Genomic DNA, 20483 nt, shown 5'->3' with positions numbered 1-20483 from the left:
AGAAACAAAGACCCAACACAGCCATAAATAAATAAATACATAAATATTAAAAAAAAAAAAAAAAAGGAGGCAGGAGAGCACCATCTCCGCGTGCACACAAAAGGACAACGCTGTGAGAACACACGGTGAGAGGATGGCCGTCTACAAGCCAGGAAGCGGGCCCTCACCAAGAGTGGAATCTGCCAGCACCTTGATCTTGGACTGTAACTTAGCGGTTACCTAGTGCTGTGCAGAAAACGAGCCCAGAACTGGTGGCTTTAAACAACCAGTCATTGCTTCTCATGAAAAATAATTGTTTCTTGTGTTTCTAAGGTCAGCTGGCTGATTCTGTTGATCTGGGCTAGGATCAGTGAGTCTAGCTGGGCTCACTTATGTGCCTGCCATCAGCTAATGGGCCAGCTGGGGCCTGGTCTGGGGTGGCCACAGCTGAGGACATAGCTCTGGTCCGCGTGGTGTCATCCTCCAGGAGGCTGGCTCACGCTTGGGATGAACGTGGAGATGGGGATCCAGCGAGAGATGTGAAGCCTCTTGAAGCTTCACCCCTTGATGAAAAGCTGCAAAGGAACATGAATGCAGGAGGCTGACTGAACCCATCACTGCAGGTGAGCTACTGTAACATGGGTCTAGTTTCACTTTAGACAGGAAGTATTCGGTTCAGAGAAGTGAAATGTCATAGGCCAGCTCCCAGCCTCCAGGTTCCTGCAGGGATGCATCTGTGGGTCTGTATGTCTTTGTCTCCCCTGGAGACAGGGTGTGGAGAGCTGCCGTGCCAGCCTGCGACATTCCCTACAGGGAACAGGACGTTTGGGTCCTACAGTAGGTGCCACACGCCAGGGTCTGTCGGCGTCCTGGGGCACATCTCATCAAGCACCTAGTGGACCCATCAGCCCACAGCCCACAATACCCGCCACCAAGCCACCAAAAGTTCTCCCTTCTCACTCAGCCCCTGTCCTGAGTTTGTGACCAGGTTGGAGGAAGTAGGGGAGTGGCTTTCACAGCATGTCCAGGAACTTGACCGCCACTTGTCCAAAGATCCAGGAGAAAGCTACAGGTTTTTATTCCTCCTTCCAGAAATATAAACAACCAAGTTCACGTGTTCCTCCAGGGACCTTGGGTTTCATCTCCACCTGGAAGTTTAGTTTTGTATTTTGCTTTTATTTACTTATTTTTTGGCCACGCTGTGTGGCATGCAGGATCTTAGTTCCCTGACCAGGGATTGAACTCATGCCCACTGCAGCGGCAGCGCAGAGTCCTAACCACTGGACTACCAGGGAAGTCCCATATTTTGCTTTCTTTTAATGAACTCCTGGGCTGCTTTGATGTTTTGCCGCCAGTGTTCAGGGGTAGGAAATAGTTTCAAGAGCTCAGACAAGTTCCCAGGCACCTTAGAATCGATTTGGCATATTTCTAAGACAGCTCCCAAGCCTGGCTGCGGGTCTGAATGTATTCCCCCAGAATGACCCACTGAATCAGAATCTCAGGGGCGGGAGTTAGAGAGTCAAGGAATCTACAGGGAGCACCCCCGGGGGTCCTGAGGCAGCAGGCTGTGGAAACCCTTGTCTTGAAGGGTCTGACGTCCACTGAGGGCATCTTTGTTCTCAGCTGTGCTGGCAGCTGGCTGGAGAGTTACAGTGCTGGGCACAGGCCTAGTGGACTCCAGGCCAGAGAGAGCACAGCAGTAGCCGGGGAGGGTCCATTGTGGCGTGCCTGAGGGTCCCTAGGACACTCTGAGCCATGTGAGTCCTGCCCACATTCGCCCTCCCTGTGGCCCTTGGATTTTTAAAAAATTTGTCACAAGCAGGTATCTATCTTTTTAAATTTTATTTATTTAAATTTTTTTTTTTTTTGGCCAGGCTGTGCAGCTTGCAGGATCTTAGTTCCCCGACCAGGGATTGAACCCAGGCCACAGCAGTGAAAGTGCTGAGTCCTAACCACTGGGCCACCGGGGAAGACCCACTGGTATCTATCTTTGCCCAGCATCCAGTCTGTCTTCTTTCAGTAACTTCCCTTCTTAGGCTGGGTCCCCTGGGAGCAGAACCTGACACTAGGATGTGAGGGCAAGTAGTTTATTTGGGAGGCGACCCCAGGAAGCCCTGCTGGGGGACAGAAAAGTGAGTCTGGGAAGGGAAGGCAGCCCGTACATGGTGCCTGAGTGAGCAGCTCCCACTGTGGGCGGCCAGGCTCAACCCCTGGGACCTTTGGGGGGTGGAGAGAACACCTCGGAGTTGGCCACCTGCTCACGGGGAACCGGGGGTGTTTATCAGCCTACATGCATTCATCAGGTTGAGAACTGCTCTTGGGGGTTAACCCCCTGGCACTTCCAGTCTGCCCTTCTCAGGGACGGGGGGATGCTCCAGCCACGAGAGGGGTAGCCATCAGAGAGAGAGTTGCAGGTTCATATATCCAAGTGTCCTCTGCCCAGGGAAGGTGGGCAGGGCATCGAGAGCCACAGCCGAGAGCCTCCCTCATGTTGCCTTTTGGTAATACCTCTCCCCCAGTCTCCATCCTTGTGGTTTGGCTGGCACTGTCACCTCCCTGCAAGTCCCAGGTGGTCTCAGTGGATGGTTCAGAGATAGGCATCTGTCCCAATCGGCCAATCAGAGCCCACCCTGGAACTTCTGCTGGAAGTGGGGGTGAGAAACTCTGCCAGGATTGTCCAGCATCCAGGGTGTGGGCCACATGGAGGAGAGTGATGCCAATATGGAGAAGAACCCAAACAAGAAAGGGGGATGTTTGATCCCCTGGATCCAGCTATACCTGAAGCATTCTTGGACTTCCCAATTACATGGACCAGTAAATCCCCATTTTGCTTGAGAGCGTTTGTATTGGATTTTGGGGTCTCTGGCAACCCCAAGAATCTGAAACTCATGACATGCCACCCCAGCAGGGGCACATTTTGGACTCGGGAATTTGCAGAGCTTAGATGGGACATGGAGCAGGAGGCAAAATAGTGTCTGAGATTCCAGTACCTACCTGTGGTGTTCGGGGAACACCTGTGACACGAATATACAGGAGCCTAAGTCATCGGTACTGCTGGTCGGGGGTTAATATGGACTAGTTATGGCAGTGCAAGTGTCCTTTCCCCACCCCATGGGAGTGATGGAAGACTCCCGGGCACAGAATGTGTACTAGAAGTCCTGGGGGCCTGACTTGGAACCCCAAGAGTTCTTTGTGTTGGGCAGTTGCCATGGTGACATGTGTCTCAGCTGCTGCGCTGCTCCTTATCTAATTTTAGTATCTGGAAAGACCCCAGAAAAAGATTCCAATCCTGGGGTCAACGGGTGGGCTCAGGGGCACTGAAATGGAAATGGGATTCAAGTGTGATGCCACAGCTTTCATTGGATTCTCGAAGGGTCTGTGTCCTGGCTCCAGGACTCTTAGGTCAGGGGTTTCAAATTGTGCCTTTTGGGGACCCGCATTTCTCAGCAGTGCCTTGGTGGGCGCTGAAGGGAGGGGAGGGGAAATGGGCTGGGGAGAAGTTTGAGAGCCACCCCATGCCTTTCCTTCCCGCTCTTTCCAGCTCCTTCCAGGCTCTGCCCAAACTCCCACAAGAGCTGCTTGCACCCTGAGACCCGCCTCCTTTGCAGAGGCCCCCTGGCCTCGGAGGGAGAATTGGTCCCAGAGGAAGCCTCTGGGCCACAGGGAGGCTGTGTGTGTTGTGTTCTGCCCTCTCTGGACCGAAACCCCAAGGGGCCTCCCAGATGTCAGCAGTGGGACCTGACCCCACCCAGCTCGCCTGCTGCAGGGAGCTCTTCGCCACGGAACAGCCATGGCGGCTGGCTGTTCTGAGAGCCCCTGCCCAACAGCTCCTGGGCAACCAGTGGAAAAGCAGCAGCTGATTGCTTCCTCTCGGGTGTGGGGGGGAGGGGATGGGGGGCGCCTAACGCAGCCACAGGAACCGCACCTCCTCTGCTCCCCCGACAGCCCTTGGCCTCCTGCTCCAAAACAAGGGACCCTTCCAGTGGTTAGGACTCAGCGCTTTCACTGCTGGGGCCCCGGGTTCAATCCCTGGTTGGGGAGCTAAGATCCTGCAAGCTACACGGCTGCGGCCAAAAAGGGAATCCCACGAAGCCTGTGACACCTTACTCCGTGTCCCAGGGGAGCTTGCAGGAAGGACAGGGGCCACCCCAGACAGGCCCCTGCCCCCTCCTGATGTCAGGACTTGGCTGTCCTCTGATGCAACTCTGGGACTTGGGTAAAACCCAGGGGAGAGGGCAGAGCAGCCCAGGAAGATGCACAGCAGGGCCCTCACCTTCACCTGGATACCTGGCAAGTAGAATCCAGGAGCCCACTCCCAAGACTCGGTGTTGGCAGTGATGAGTGGGTCCTAGAGGCCCACATTTAATACACTGAAAACTGCACGTGTGTCTGTTCATGCACTGTATGCATATGTGGTGGGTTGAATAGTGTCGCCCCAGAATTCGTGTCCACCCAGGACCTCAGAATGTGACCTTACGTGGAAGCAGCATTCTTGCCAGTGTAATTGGTTAAGGGTCTTGAGATGAAATCATCCTGGATTTAATGGGCCCTAAATCCAATGACTGGGTGTCCTTATATAACAGGAGACACAAAGAGGTGATGGCCAGGTAAAGACAGAGGCAGAGACTGGAGTGATGTGGCCACAAGCCAAGGAACACCAGGAGCCTCCAGAGGCTGGAAGAGGCAGGAAGGATCCTCCCCTAAAGCCTTAGGAGGGAACACAACCCTACCAACACCTTCATCTCAGACTTCTGCCCTCCGGACTGTGAGGGAATCAATTTCTACTGTTTGAAGGTACAACTTTGTGGTAATTTGGTACGGCAACCCTAGGAAACTAATACACTATATTTGTGCTTTATATGTTAAAAACGTGATTTTTTTGTGCCCCCCTCTTCCCCCCAAGAACCAATCTGCAGCCCCTTGAGGGTGTTGTCACCCCTGTTGAACACGCTCTTCAGTCTTTTAAACAACAGCTGAGTAATTCTTGAACAAACCCAGGGAAACCTCCAGGGTTCTAGGAAGTGGACAACAGAGGTATATCCAAATCTAAAACGTTTAATGCTTCTGGTTGGAGCAAACGGTCAGGTGAACAAGAAACATCGTGTTTTCCTGGCTGAAACAGACTGTGTGATCAGTTCATTTTACAGGGGGGAGAAATTCCAGACGCAGGGTAGGAAAAAAAGTCTCAACCCGTGGGGAGAACATTCTGTAGCTTGCTGAGGGAAACACCACTTGAAATGATGCTCTTACAGATGAGTGGATGTGCCCAGAGAACACAAGCAGTTTCTAAAAAGGGAAAATCAGAGGTAACTAGTATCCCAACCTCCCACTTTTCTCCAGATGCACAGTGTGTAAAACAGTGATGGCTGTCCTCACAGGAAGTCTGGAGTCTTTGGATGAGAAGCATTAAATAATCAGAATAACCACTGACTCTTATCAAGAGCTTTCCATGTGCCAGGCTGAGGACTTCACAGCCACTCTTGTTTCATCCCACTACAACCCACTGAATGAGGTAGGCACTGCTATCCCTATTTTACAGATAAGGATATTTAGGCAAAGAGAGGTTAAGTCACCTGCTGGAGGTCACACGGCTAGTGAAAGGATGGCTGGGGCTTGAACCACACTTTGTCGAGATTTTACGACCCAGGCTCCTAAACCCAGTGCCTGGGCAGGTCCTATTGCTAATGGGCCATTTCTGTCCTGGCCACAATAGGTTAATGAACAAGATGGAGAAAGAAACCAAGCCAAGGAGCTTCCAGCCCTGGGGTCTGGGGAAATTTAGAAGCCAAGAGCTTGGCAGCGCTTCCTTGGATTTTTAACCCCAAGCCTCCCAAAGGTAAGAAGAATGGCTACTGATTGATGATGCTCCAACATGGGCCCCAGGGACCTCCAGCACAGAAGAACAACAGCAGATGCCACTGTGGTCACCTGCTGCTCCTGTGGCCCAGCTCCCTTTGTCCATTGGGTGACTGGCCCTCCCCTACTCCACTGTTGGCTTCTGGAGGGAATGTCGATCACAGGACCCCCAGCCTCTTGGCCAGTATGGCCACAAGAGTGAGCACGTGACTTGCCCAGGGCCAGTCAGAGCCTTCTCTGGGATTTGAGATGGAAAGAGTCTCTTTCTGGCTTAGAGATTGAGAGCCCTGTGGTTGTAGGCTAGGGGCTGCTGGCAGCCACCTTCCCCTGCAGGTGGAGAAGAGGACAGGCCAGCATGCAAAGTGATGCAGAACCAAGAGGCCTGGGTGAGGCTAAGGATCAGCACATGAGCCTGAGGACACTGGGCTCCTGGATGCGGCCGTACCTGGAGCAAGCAAGCACCACCCTCGGCCATCCCAGTTACAGGAGCCAGGGAATTCCCTTTGTTGCTTAAACCTGTTTGAGCTGGGGCTTTCCCGAGGGAGGGAGGAGAGCAAGCTCTCAAAAAGAGAGAGCTGAGGCTCCTTATCGCTGCTGCTAAGTCTGGACGGCTGATAGCCGACCTTCCTCTCTGGAATCAGCAGATCCAGGTACCACTTGTCAAAAGCCACTTATAACCTCAAGTGAAGGAAAGGCTTCTCCACCCTTCACTGGGGGCTAGTCCTAGACACTAAGTGTGCGGGGAGTGCCAGGGCAGCTTACCCCAAAATGCTTCTAGTTTGTAGAGACAAGCTAGAAATTCACCTAAAGATAGTTGAAAATACCGCAGATTGCTCCCAGCGATAAACGCCTGGTGACATGGGAGCAATTAGTTTTAAGAATGTCTCCAATCTTCCTCCCTCTCTCTCTCCCTCGTGCATGTACACATACACCTTAATGCAGGATGCAGAGTTTGGGATTTTGTTCCTATATCTGAGAAGTGAACTGAAAACCTTAAGGGTGGGCAAGGCTCCCCCTCTGTGGGGAGAAGGGGTTCTCTGAGGATGGCTCCTTCCCTCTACTCCAGGTATGGGGTTGAGGGTGGCGTGGAAGTAGGTCCTTGCCCCATCATGCCAAGCTTGCATGGAGGTGACATCCCCGTGGTTGTGAACTCACCCCTTGGGCAAGGCCCAGCGACTCTGGGTGTCAGCCAGAGACAACCCCAACTGTAAGCAAAGCTGTGAGATGAAAGTTAACACTGAGTCTCTCGCCCCAGACTGTGGAGCTATTTCAGTGAAGTCCCTCCCAGGCAGATAATGCAAGTGAGTGATGTGGGCTAGGGGTGGGTTGATAGAGAGGGGTGGGGGCTGGGGTGGCCCCATCCAGGGGCACAGCTGTGTTGTCTTTTACACAGCAATAGTGGCTCTGTTTGGCCAACACTCCTATATGCCTAAGTGAAGCTGTAAATCCTGATTTCTGTGTGAAATGCCCCAATTTTTAAACCTTTTGTTTAGGCAAAAAACAAAAACACTAAAAGCAGGCCAGATCAGACTGCAGGCTGCCAGTAGTGACCTCTGACCTGTTGCCTTTTTGCAGGCCCAGGAAATGAAAGGAGAAATGTCCTCAGACCCCAAGGAGACCCACACCCCTCCCATGCAGGAACTTGGGGAAAGTCTTTCAATATTGGAGCTGGTTCTGGGGGTCAGATTTGCCCCAGGGCAGCTGCAGCAAAGTCATAGCCCTCACCCCACAGGGGAGTCCTGATGACACATTGAGAGCCTGGATCCAGCCTTACCTGAAGCAAGTCCTCCTACACTGGCCAGTTATATGCACCCATGAATGGTCACCCTTTTTTGTTTAAGCCACTGGGAGGTGACTTACAACCAAAAAAGTTACAATTAAACAGATTCCCAGGAGAGAAAGGGACCTCCAGAGAGTATAAAGATAGCCAGAGCTGCTTTATCACTGCCTGGAACTCAGCAGAAAAGCTGGGCCTTCCCACCCTCTTCAAGTCAGGGGTGGCCAGGGTTAGGCCTGCCCAGTGATGTGCTGGGAAAATGAATTTCAAGTCCAGGGTAGGCGGCTCCCCCACAAAGTGGAGCCTGTAACTCATATAACTGCTCACCAGCATATCCTGGGACCCAGGGCATCGCTACGGGTTTAGATGCTATGGTGAACACCCAACATTCCTGCTTCTTATGGGGGGAACCCCAATAGTCTTAGAAGGCCCCTGAGAAAGGAGGCTACCCCAGGGAAGCAGAGCCAGAGGTGGTGGGGGGGGGGGCACTGAGCCTGATGACATCCCTGAGCCCCCAAACCTGAACGTGGTTAGCCCACCCCTTGGCTTTTCGTACGCGAAGCCCCATCGGAGATGATTCTGTTCTCACCACTTCAAGAGCCCACGGGGCTCCAGCCAACCCGACTTTGGCTATGTCCAGATCCAGGGCTGCAGCCCACACGGTCCCAGGCCTCGTGGATACTTGTGGATGTGGGAGGCGAGCAGGCTGCCCCGCAGGGCTCGGTCCTGACTATCTGGAGACCAGGGAGCTGCTGTGGGACTGGCTGGAGGAGGAGGTGGTGCTGCTGAGCTGGGAGAAGCGGCTGCTGCAGGATTCCAGGCTGGACATGGAGCCCCTGGGGAGGGAGCACACAAAGGTTGCCTTCTGGTGGTGACACAGGCCTGGGTGCAAATGAGGCCCCAGGGCCCTTTCCACAAGGCTGGTAACCGCCCCAGGCACAGAGGGCAAGTGCAGAGGGAAAAGTAAGTGAAGCTGTGATGAGAAACGAAGCCCAGCCCATTTCCCTGCACCCCCTTCCCCGTAAGAAGAGCCCAGCCTTCCACCTACCATTCAGGGGCTTCCCTGACCCGGGGGCCTAGCATGGCCCAGAGGGGACCCCGTTATCTCCAGCCTCCCCTCTCCGCCTCCTTTCAGCTCCTCTGATACCTGCCTCCCATCTTGGGGCCTTGTGTGTCTGCACCTGCTGCCAGAAGCCTTTTTCTCCTGCCCAATTTGTCCAGTCAAATCCCACTCCAGACTACGGAGCAGCACTGTCCAGGAGACCTTTCTCCTATGACAAATAACAGATGTCCCATATCTGCGCTGTCCAACACGGCTGCCATTGGCCACATGGGGCTGCCGGGCATTCTAGATGTGGCTAGTGTGAACAGGAACCAAACTTTTAATTTTATTTAGCTCTAATCGCTATGTTTAAATTGTTACCTTTGGCTAGGAGCTACTGGGTTGGAGAGTGCAGCCTTAGGGCCCAGCTACTCAAAGCGTGGTCTGGGGACCAGCAGCACCAGCGTCTCCTGGAGCTTGTTGGAGCTGCAGACTCTCAGGCCCGCCCCAGAGCTGCACAATCAGAGTCTGCATCTTGACGAGCCCTCCAGGTGATCGTGTGCACACTGCCTAGATCTCAACTCCAATGTCACTTCCCAGACACCTCCCCCACACTCCCGCACCCCTGCCCACCCTGTGCCAGGCCTGGTCCTGGGTTCTGACAGCGCCCTATGTTAAGGCGTCTAGCACCTCCTGGAGTGTGACCTTGAGCAAGGACCCCAGGCTGGAATAACTTCATGGCATCTATCGGTGCTCGGGTGTGGTTACATGGTCTCCTGCTCCATGATGGAAGACCCTATCTGTCTGGTCCCCCCCAGGGCCACTGGTTGCCCACTGAGAGCAGCCTTGAACTGGTTCTCTCTTGACACTACTGAAGGTCAGGGCAGCAAGGTTCCCCCACACTGACCAGACAAGACAGGCTGGCAAGCAGCATCTGGCCCACCCCTCAGCCTCCACCTGCCCTTTCAAAGGCAGCAGCCCCCAGATGCAGGTGTCTGTGTGTCTGAGTCCCTCTGGACCTCAGTCTCTCTCACACTGAGCCCCAATGGCCAAAACAGGCTGCTTCCCAAAGGGAATCACCACCCTCTGACACCCTGTTGGGTCTCCCTTTGGAGTAGAGATGCTGGCCCAGCATTTCTTTTCTTTCTTGGGGGTGGGGGTGTGCTTACAGCTTGTGGGATCTTAGTTCCCCGACCAAGGATTGAACCCACATCCTCGGCAGTGAAAGCGCGGAGTCCTAACCACTGGACCGCCAGGGAATTCCCAGGTCCAGCATTTCTTGTGCCACCTGCATGTGCCCCTAGGATCCCTGGAGCTCTGCCTTGGATATGGGTCCAGACTCAATGCCCTCTTGGAGCCTCAAATTTACTCATTGGTAAAGAATTTAAAGCGTCATTTTTAGAAGGAAACTACACAGATATATCACGAAGCAGGATGCAAGATCACACTTGTTTTTAAAAGATAAAACACGAGGTCTGGAAGAAACCACTATTGAGTGCTTACTGTATGCTCAGGTGAAGGGCAGGCTTTCCCCAACCATCTCATCCTCAGGACAACCCCATGACGTAGGGGCTCCTATTTAACAGTTGGGGCTCAGAGAACTAAAGTGACTTGCCTGAGGTCACAGAGCAACGAGGAAGTGCTGGAGGTCTTAAACACTACACTTCCCTGTCCCTCTGACAGCAACACTTGGAGAGAGTCGTCTGTGAGGCATTATTCTAGAATGTTCTAGAGCAGTCCAAACCCAGTTTTATGGAATTCTAGGAGTGAGGGGAGGTACAAATAGGAGGGCTCAGGCTCCCCTTCTACCCCCACCAATCAATCTGGTATGTTAGGCTTCTGTCCATCGTTTCATTTGAAGGGGAGGTTCTGCAGCTGAGGCTGAAGCAGCATAGTGGTCTGATCGCTCATGAAAAGGTGTTGAGCCACTGGCAAGTTTAACAACACCCATGCCAGGGCCCCACCCCTGGAGAAGCTTGAGGGCAAGTAGAGGAGGTGAATCCAGTGTCCCTAGCCCAGAAGAAAGTGGCCTCAGGCGTGCTGTGGGCCTGGCCTGGAGGGGAGTCCAGGGCCCCTCGTACCTGAAGTCCTCAGACGCCAGCACCTCGTAGTAGTAGAGGAGTTTGCACCTGGGGCCAGGGCTGTGCAGGGCCATCAGGACATCCTCCACGCCCGGGAGGCTGCAGGCCATGTGGCCAGGGGCGCTGTGCATTTGCCACTGGAGCAGGTAGACGCCAGGCCACTGGGTCACGTGGGAGCCCTGAAACACAGCAGCCACACGCCTGAGGCCCTGGTCCACCAGGAGACAGGAGCCCCTTTCTAAACCAGTCCACCAGCAAATCCTTCCTTTTGGGGTGTCCCAAAGCCACCTTTGCTTCTCCTCTGCTGTTACCCCATATCCCTGGCAATTGAGAGCCTTCCTCTTAATCGGGAAGGGGGGGGTGGGGGTCGAGGCCTAGGGGGTGCGCCTATAGGACAACAGAGGTGTGGTTTGGTTAAACACCTGGATTTTGTTGGGCTCTTGTCCTGCCGAGTGGGATTTACAAATTGAGGAGACCTGGAAAGGGAGCTTAAATGTGCTTAGAGTTTGTTGAGGGCAGAGGAACAGCAAGAAAGGAGGGTGTTAGTTTTTATAAGAAGAGCAACTTTGAAAAAGGGCTGGGATGTTCAGTGGGACCCTGGGGCGGGGGTGCTGGTGTATGATGTGACAGCTGTCTGCTCAATTCCCTTAGGAAGCCTCCAGTAAGATCTGCACTGCTCGCCAGTGCGTGCATGTGTGCGTGTGTGTTTGAGGCCGGTGATGTTTGACCTGCAAGCACCGGCCTCATGGAGAATGTGGGGGTCAGCAGGGGTGGCTCATGTTCTGGTGACACGTCCGAGTGCTGTTCCCAGACCTACAGTTTCTCTGCTGCCTGGGTTCTGAAAATTTGTGCATAAGGAATCACGGTGAGAGGTGAGGGATACAGACACCAGGCCCCACGCCCAGAGGTTCTGAGCCGGCCCTCCTGCTGTGGGCCCCAACAACCTGCATCTTTGACAAGAGTCTCGGGATTCTGAGGATGGGGTCCTGCCAGAATCTGTCTTTCTCCCCAACTGTCCCGCAGGGTCTCTGAGGCCAGAGACCAGGTCCAGTTTGTCCATTGCTGTATCCCCAGAACCCAGCGCACAGTGGACACTCAGTCCTGAGTGATGAATGAATAAATGAACCAAAAAACAGAACCTGGGGACTTCCCTGGTGGCGCAGTGGTTAAGAATCCACCTGCCAGTGCAGGGGACACGGGTTCGATCCCTGGTCCGGGAAGATCCCACATGCCTCGGAGCAACTAAGCCCGTGCGCCACAACTACTGAGCCTGCGCTCTAGAGCCTGCGAGCCACAGCTAATGAAGCCCATGCGCCCTAGAGCCTGCACACTGCAACTACTGAAGCCCACGCACTCTAGGGCCCGTGCTCCGCAACAAAAGAAGCCACCACAATGAGAAGCCCGCGCACCGCAACGGAGGAGTAGCCCTCACTCGCCGCAACTAGAGACAAGCCACGCACAGCAACGAACACCCAACACGGGCAAAAAAATAAATACATAAATAAATAAAAAAAAAAAAAACAGAACCTGGATGCTCTCCCCTTCCCGGCAGATGAGGGGGGCCTCCACACGGCTGTAATCTGCACCCAGGGCCCAGCCTTTGTCTGTCAGCTGCCCGCCAGCCCTGGCCCCAGGCTCCCGGGGGCCTGGCTTGGGCGCCTGCTTGGTGTGGTACAGACTGAACATCACGTCCCCTTGCAGGATGTCAAAGTCCCAGGTGATGACTGACTCCCTCTCCAGAATCTCCACTGCGACCTACGTGGGGACAGGTGACAGGTGAGGTCTGAACGTCCAGTCTGGCGGGGGCTGGGGTGGGGAAGTGGGCTGCAGGGGTGTGGGTGCCCACCCCGGTCTCCATTCCCTCAGCCCCGACCCCAAGTCCAAGAATTGCTCTGGACAAACAGACCCACCTCTGTCTGAAATGCCCGGGAGGATCCACCCTGAAGCAGGGTGACCCACAGCCAATGACTGGCTGATGTGAGGGTACAAAAGCCTGGCCCCCTGCCATGCTCTCCTCGTGGATCAGGCTGGGCTAGACGGTGGCTGAAACCGGCTCTTGGCTTAGCTTCTGCCCCCGCCCTCCTTACAGGTTTCTCCTGAGCCCTCAGCCTCTGCAAATCACTGGCACAAGAACTCTCGTCTCAGACCCCACTTCAGGGTCCCTGACCTAAGATGACACCCAGCCCAGCAGGCCCTCCCAGGCCAGGACCCCGGCACCTCATGCGGGGCCGCACGGAGCACACTGGCCGCCTGGTAGGTCTCTCTCCACTGCCGCAGCTGGTCTCTGTGTTCCTGATCCTCTTCCGTCAGATAGAGGGACTTGGGGACCAGCCCTCCTTCAGGGACGTTACACTGGGGGACAAAGACACCAGAGACAGTCAGGGCCCAGCCAGGCCTGGCTGACCCACAGAAAGGTGCTCTGTGACCCCTGAAGCCACACTTACAACATGCATACATATCCTGACCATTGGGGAGGCCTGGGTAAGCCTGGCAAAATTCCTAGGAAACGTCTCTCTTTACCCTGAAATCATGAAAGCTTGCTGTTTGAGATTTCTGTTGGAGAAAGGAAAAGGCCTGCCCTCCCACAGTCATGAGATAGGGTCACCCCTGCCTATCATCTCACCCCCCAGGGCAGGCAATAAAAGTGGTCTGGGGGGAAAAAGGGGGTCTGGGGCCGCCTCTCCTGGAAGCAGTTTCCTGATCATCGCCTGCCATGAGGCTGTGGGTTAGGGATAAGTCCCTTTGGGTACACCAGCTCTGGGGTTCAGGCCGCTGGGACATTTGAATCCCCTCCCCTTGCAGCAGAGGGTGCAAAGCCAGCAGCTAAACTCTAACTGCTGCCTAGCAACGTCCTGGATGGGAATACAGAGGGGTAAGCCTTTGCCTGGCCTGGTCTCTGAGCTTTTGGGAAACTTCTGTTTCGCTCACTATGTATGAAAGAACGAAGGTCAGGCCCCTCCTTCAGAGAGGACAAGCTCTGCCCCAAAGAGCCAGCAAGGCCCTCCCCAGGTCAGAGCACACACAAAGGGCCTGCCCTCCTCCCGCCTCCTTCCATCGGCAGCCCTGCCTCTCCCAGGCCCCAGACCCTCCCCGTGCCGTAAGCACAGGGCCCGCTGGGGCCTTACCAGGCACTCTCCCCCGAGGAAGTCAGGGATCACTTCTTTGTCCAGGTAGTCGACAAGGCCTCCGGGGCCCTGATAATTGCTGCCGCTGTAGATGAGGAACTTCTGTCTGGTGTTCTCATTGATGAAGGGGCTGATCTGAGAGGGGGAGATGAGGCAAGATGGAGCATGGTCTTTTTTTTAATTGAAGTGAAATTCACAGAACATAGAGTTAACCATTTTAAAGTGAACAATTCGATGGCTTTTAGTTCTTTCACTATGTTGGGCAACCATCACCTCGAATTCCAAGACGTTTTCATCCCCCCAAAAGGAAACCTCAGACCCGTTAGCAGTCACTCCCCTTTCCTTTCCCCTCAGCCCCTGGAAACCACCAATATGCTCTTTTTTTTTTTTTTTTTTTTGGCCTATTCTGGAGATTTCATAGAAATGGGATGACACAACATGTGGCCTTTTGTGACTGGCTTCTTTCACTGAGCGTCATGTTGTCAAGGTTCAACCACGTTGTGGCATGAGTCAGAACTCCCTTGTCACCTAGAGATTGTCATACTGAGTGAAGTAAGTCAGAGAGAAAGACAAATATATCACTTGTATGTGGAATCTAAAAATGTGGTACAGATGAACTTATTTACAAAACAGAAGCAGAGTCACAGATGTAGAAAACAAACTTATGGTTACGAAGGGGGAAATGGTGGGGGAGGGATAAATTGGGAGATTGGGATTGACATATACACACTACTATATATAAAATAGATAACTAATAAGAACCTACTGTATAGCACAGGGAACTCTACTCAATACTCTGTAAAGACCTATATGGGAAAAGAATCTAAAAAAGAGTGGATATACATATATGTACAACTGATTCACTTTGCTGTACAGCAGAAACTAACACAACACTGTAAATCAACTATATTCCGATAAAAATTAATTAAAAACATAAAAAAGAAAACAAAAGAACTCCCTTTTCATGGCTGAATAATATTCCATTGTGTGGATGACCATGTTTTGTTTATCCCAGATTGAAAGTATTTCAACTCCAAGCTCTAAGCTGCACGTCAATCTGGTTTTTCATGGCATCCCAATACTGGGGTGGTGTCTGACTCAGGAAATAGTTGGGGAAGGAAGAAAGGAAGGGAGAGAGGGAGGGAGGGAGGAAGGCACTTAGCACAGTAGAGCACAAGCCAATTCAGCACGGAATGCCACAGGCAAAAGATCATTTAGGGGACTTCCCTGGTGGTGCAGTGGGTAAGACTCCGTGCTCCCAATGCAGGGGGCCTGGGCTCAATCCCTGGTCGGGGAACTAGATTCCACATGCATGCTGCAACTGAGAAGTCTGCATGCCGCAACTAAACATGCTGCAACAAAGACCCCGTGTGCTGCAGCTGAGACCCGGTGCAGCCTAAACAAATAAATATTTTTAAAAAATCATTTGGGAACTAGAAATCCCACCTGCGTGGGTCACACTCCTTCAGCCCCCACCCCGGGAGGTGGTCCCTGTGGGCCTCAGCAACCTGGCTCTGTGCACTGGCTTTCATCTGGTGTGGGCAGTGGGGGAAGGGGGGCGGGGGCAGCAGGAGATGGGAAGTGGGTGCGTCTTCCCTGCTCCAGTGCCCCTGGCAGCCGCCACCCTCACCTGCTGCAGCTTTCTCAGGGCTCCGGTAACAAGGACATTCCCTCCTCGTGTCCCTCCAGCCCTGGGGTAGTCAGGGCTTATGGCAGCGGCCAGCCCCTGGGGCCTCCCCATCCTGCCCACACCCCTGCGAGGAGTTCTGGTGTGTCACACCCCCACTGGAGTCACCTGGGTGAATCTGCTTCTGTCCAGGACCCCGACCGACTGGCTCCCACCTGCACCTGATGTGCATCTTCTTAGGAAATCTCCAGACAGCAAAGAAACTTAGTTTTCACAAAGATCAGGATATTTCAAGATAAAATGCTACAGCAGCAGATCCTGCCTGTGCCTCCCACAGCTCCTGCTCCCCAGCCCATCCCCAGCAGAGCTGTAAAGCAGCCCAGAAGCTAGGGAACCTTCTGCCCCAGAAGTCTGCTCATGTCCTCTCCTCCAACAGTCCTGCCATGGCTCCCTACTGCCCCAGGACAAGGTCCCATCTTCGCCACAGCCTGGACTCAGCAGGCACTGGGCCCTGAGCATCTTCCCAGCCTCCTCTGGCCACTGGATTTTCAGTCCCTCAGAAGCACCCAGCCAGGTCCTGCTTCCAGGCCTTTCTTTGTCCGTGCTGTGCAGGTTACCCACCACACCCTTCCTCCCGCCCTTCTCCCGCTTGACTCCCACTCCTTCCTCAGGTCTCAACCCATGTCACCTTCTCAGTGGAAGCATCTTCAGCTCCCCAGTCTAAATTATACACCCCCATCGCCCCCTGACTTAGTCTCCCCAAGAACCCTGAACGTCCCCAAGCCCATGTCACAGGGCATCGTGAAGCAGTTACTCACATGGGGCTATCGGGTTTCTCTCCCACACACACCCCGTGACACAGGGGTACACACTCTGCATCCCCAGGGCCTGGAGAGGTGCCTGGCACACAGCAGGCGCTTAGTTAAACACTGAATCCATTTAACTTTCAACTCACAAATCTACCCTGATTGAACCTCTAGGTACAGCAGAGATTCTCAGGCTTTCCCAGGCACCGAATCCCGAGGACACTCGGTAAGATGCTGACCCCGAGTCTGTAGGATGGAGAGGGACCTGACATTGCTCTGGCCTGCAGACCACACTTCGGGAGCAAGGCCTCGGGGCAGTGGTTTTCAGCTGCAAGTGACAACCCGGTAGTGGCTGTGAAATCAACTTGGTACTGTGACTAGCCTATCTGGAGTGGAGTGGACTAGAAAAGAACAGCGAAGAGCATGCTGTAAATAGTTACGATCACCGTCACTTGAGAATCTGTTGTTTCGGGTGTGTGTAGGCACGAGCCACACGAGGGGACCAGGTGGCAACATAAAGTGGGTTGTGGGCAAAAAGTTTTAAAATCCCAATAGCACAGGATCCCAACGCTCTTCGGAATCAGCTCACAGGAGTCCCAGGAACGTTATACAATTCTAAGTGTGGCTCTCCCGTCCACGAAGCAGGACAGTAGATATGTAAAATGTGGTCCACCCATACAATGGAATATTATCCAGACATGAAAAGGAATGAAGAACTGATTCTTGCTACAACATGGATGACCCTGAAATCATTATGCTAAGTGAGAGAAATCAGACACAAAAAGCCTCATATTGTATGATTCCACTTACATGAAATAGCTAGAACAGGCAAATCCGCAGAGACAGAAAGTAGATGAGTGGTTGCAGGGGGCTGGCAGGAGGAATGGGGAGGAACTGCTAATGGGGACGGGGCTTCCTTTTTGGGGTGATGAAAATGTTCTAGAACTATCTGGTGGTGATGGTTGACACAACTCTGTGAGTATACTAAAAACCACTGAATTCTGTACTTTAAAAGGGTGAACTTTTTGTTTGTTTTTGATTTTTTTTTGGCTGCGCCACGTGGCTTACAGGATCTCAGTTACCCGACCAAGGACTGAACCCGGGTCAGGGCAGTGAAAGCCCAGAATCCTAACCACTAGGCCACCAGGGAACTCCCAAAAGGGTGAACTTTATGGAAATGAATTATATCTCCATAAAGCTGGTCATTAGAGGAAACAATGCAGGATAATCGGGCGGAGCAGCTCACAGAGGGACCCCGTCCCGTCTCAGCCTCCTGCTCTTTCTTACCAGCGTCCAGAGCACAGGGAAGACGCGGGGGGCTCGCACGATGAGCAGCCGGCCCAGGGTCTCAGGATAATTGTCCTCCACCACCTCGATCATGCGCAGCAAGGCCTTTATCCCCGGCCGCCACAGGTGCCGCAGGCTGAGACCCTCCAGGTCCACCAGGCAGGTCCAGGAGCTGCGGCAAAGAGGCCCCCTCACTCCACCTCGCTCGGCCACCTCCCAGGGCCCCCAACACCATCCTCAGGGACCTGGGGGCCCACAGACAGGGATGGAGGGAGAGGCTCAGTAAGGCAGCGCTGGGAGCGGAAGGGGCAGGGACCACAGGGCACTCTTGTGGACCCTGCCACCATGGGGAGGCCACGTGGCATGGAGGTTCTGAGTGTGCACACCGAGGCTAAGCACCCAAATTCAAGTGCCTGAGAGCCGTGTGACACGGGCAACTTCCTCATCAGGACAGCGGCAATCACAGTAACAGTCCCCATCTCATCCACTGTTAGGATTGAATGAGATGGTTTATGTAAAGCTCTCTGCAGAGACAGGCACATAGCACATGCTCATTAAAAGCCAGTTTTTACTACTAATTGCTGAGAAGATGCTGACTGCTAAATAGAGCACACACTCCAGAGCCAGATGGCCTGGGTTCAGATCCCAGCTCTGGCATGTGCTGTGTGGCTTTGGCTAAGTTACTTAACCTCTTTGTGCCTCCATTTCATTAGAACCAATTCATTAGGAAAATGACTGTTCGGCTGCAGCAAGTGGTCCCTGGGAGCCTGTCCATCAGCTTCATTCCCTTCACCTTGCCCACCCACTCCTAGGAGTGCCTTCATGACACCCTGTCATCTGAGCCATCTGGGGGGCATTCCGCTTCTGGCCAGGATGCTGATTGATCGATTCCCCACTCCAACCCCAATGGACGCCCCTTTAGGAAAGCTCTAAATAGCAAAGGAACTTAATTTGCACAAAGATTAGGATAGTTCAGGATAAAAACTTCAGTAGCAGGTCCTGCCTGTCCCTCCCTTGTAGGCTGTGGTAGGGTGACATGACTCAAGGAGCTTGGAAGAGTCCCTGCTACACAGGAAGTGCTATGTGGTGTTTGCATCACCTCTTAAAGTCATGGCTTGCGGGATCTTAGTTCCCTGACCAGGGATTGAAGCCGGGCCCCAGCACTGAAAGCGCCGAGTGCTAACCACTAGACTGCCAGGGAATTCCCATTAAGTCATTGCTTTTGATAAGCCATAAAGAAACCCTAGGAAGGGTTTACAGAAGCAGAAGCCACAGCTCAGAAAGGTTAAGTGCCTTTGGGGGCAATGCCACCGTAAGGACTGGTGTGGGAAACTCAGCTCAGGAATAGGAGTTTGGGGCAGCCCGAGGAGGCGGTGGGTCACTGGATGTGCCGTGACACCTGCGAGGTCCGCCTGCCTGGGAGACTGGCAGGGTGGCTCTTGGGGTGGGAGAGCTGGTCTCGAAAAGCCAAGTCCAGGAGGCTGCATGGCACGGGGAGAAAGTCCGTGAGCCCGAGCCAGATGGGACCAGGTTCAAACTCCAGCTCTGCCCCTTCCCCGCTCAGCAGCCTTGGATGACCTCACCACTCCGAGCCTCAGTTTCCCCTCCATAAAGAACAGGGATGCTGAGAGTCCCTGCCTCGTAGGGTCACTGTAAGAGTTAGGTGAGGACAGTTCCGTAAAGCATCTAGCAGGCTGCCTGGCACGGCATCCATGCCCAGTGCACTTTGGCTGTTTTTACTGTTTGGGGGAGTCTGCCTGGGTTCTTGCCTGATGGGACGGCCAAACTGTTTTGTGTTCCCTTCACACCGCTTCTGTCCTTCCTCATTGACGCAAAGAACCTGGAAGGCAGAGAAGGTGCTGGCGAATGTTCACTTGGCTGCTCCAGCCGCAGGCAACCCCGGGGGCTCCCAGGAGCGGGGACCCCAACTCACATGCTGCAGCAGCACCTCCTCCCCCGTGGCCTTCATCAAGCCCTTGGTGTCCATGTGGCCCAGACGCAGGACGTACAGGGGGCGGCCATCTTTGGGGGCGGGGCCGAGCAAGTGGAGGACAAAAGGGAAACAGAATTACATACTTTTACATAACCCTTCATATATATTATATATGTACAGTCAATTCTTGTTATTTGCGGTAGTTAATTTCTATAAAGTCACCTCGAACACTGAATCAAGGAACTCAGAACCACTGCTTCTAAGGGGGGAGTAGGAGGTTAAGTTTCCGCCAGCCTCTGGTCGTGACATTTTTGTCAGTCGATCGATCAGTAGGTAACTTTGTCCTGCGTGTGTTTCTATTTGAGGACACCTTGTTTAATTTACATTGTTGATTCATTAACATTGAACGCATGGCCAGCAGCAGTGTAACTCGTGCCTGAATGGAGTTTATCTGACATGAATTTTCTCCATAAGGTGCGTCACAGCCTTCTTGCACTTAGGAACACAGTGCTTCTGCACGATGCGAAATCAACGCAAAAAAGCACAAAATGCGAAAAAAAAAATGGCACTAAATAGGCTGCAGAAAGGATACTCATTTACAGTAGGAGCTGAAACAAGGAGGCAGAAGGACACTTGTTCAACTTCAGCCGGGGATGGATGTGCACGTCGGGTGACACGGATTTTTCGTCACTCTGTCCGTGAAGGACAGTGAAAGCGCCCTGAGTATTGATTTGGGAGTTACAAATAAATTTTAGTGAGTAGGCAAATTCACAAATACAGAATCCATGAATAACACAGACCGACTGTATATTGAAAGCAAGCGTGTCAACCGGTTCTTCAGGAGACTCAAGCACTTGCCCTAATCAACACATATGAATTTTTAACTAAAGGACATTGAAAAGCATAACAGGCGCTGGCGTCAATGGCAGATTAATACAAAAATCCAGAGATGATATTTGTAGTGGGTTGA

General features: G+C 53.2%; 1 protein-coding gene and 1 long non-coding RNA gene across 2 annotated transcripts in view; one reads left to right on the top strand and one right to left on the bottom strand.

Moving 5' to 3' along the window:
• The first annotated feature begins 93 nt into the window (after positions 1 to 93).
• Positions 94 to 7071, top strand: LOC118881983. The gene is made up of 3 exons (XR_005016637.1): positions 94 to 602; positions 4563 to 4773; positions 5320 to 7071. It is a non-coding gene; the product is annotated as an uncharacterized LOC118881983 (long non-coding RNA).
• A 135-nt stretch (positions 7072 to 7206) lies between these two features.
• The window catches only part of SEC14L5 (SEC14 like lipid binding 5), a 39807-nt gene continuing 26530 nt past the window's right edge, over positions 7207 to 20483 (bottom strand). Inside the window, exons 8-15 of the mRNA XM_036827440.1 lie at positions 19514 to 19602; positions 19350 to 19420; positions 17581 to 17752; positions 13861 to 13995; positions 12953 to 13087; positions 12263 to 12490; positions 10736 to 10914; positions 7207 to 8448 (exon numbers count right to left, since the gene is read on the bottom strand). Coding sequence (XP_036683335.1) covers positions 8343 to 8448; positions 10736 to 10914; positions 12263 to 12490; positions 12953 to 13087; positions 13861 to 13995; positions 17581 to 17752; positions 19350 to 19420; positions 19514 to 19602 — 1115 coding nt within the window. The 3' untranslated portion in view covers positions 7207 to 8342. The remainder of the gene's footprint in view (positions 8449 to 10735; positions 10915 to 12262; positions 12491 to 12952; positions 13088 to 13860; positions 13996 to 17580; positions 17753 to 19349; positions 19421 to 19513; positions 19603 to 20483) is intronic.

Source organism: Balaenoptera musculus, chromosome 15, assembly GCF_009873245.2.
Source record: "Balaenoptera musculus isolate JJ_BM4_2016_0621 chromosome 15, mBalMus1.pri.v3, whole genome shotgun sequence".
Classification (NCBI taxonomy): domain Eukaryota; kingdom Metazoa; phylum Chordata; class Mammalia; order Artiodactyla; family Balaenopteridae; genus Balaenoptera; species Balaenoptera musculus.
This window is presented reverse-complemented; position numbering and strand designations above follow the sequence as displayed.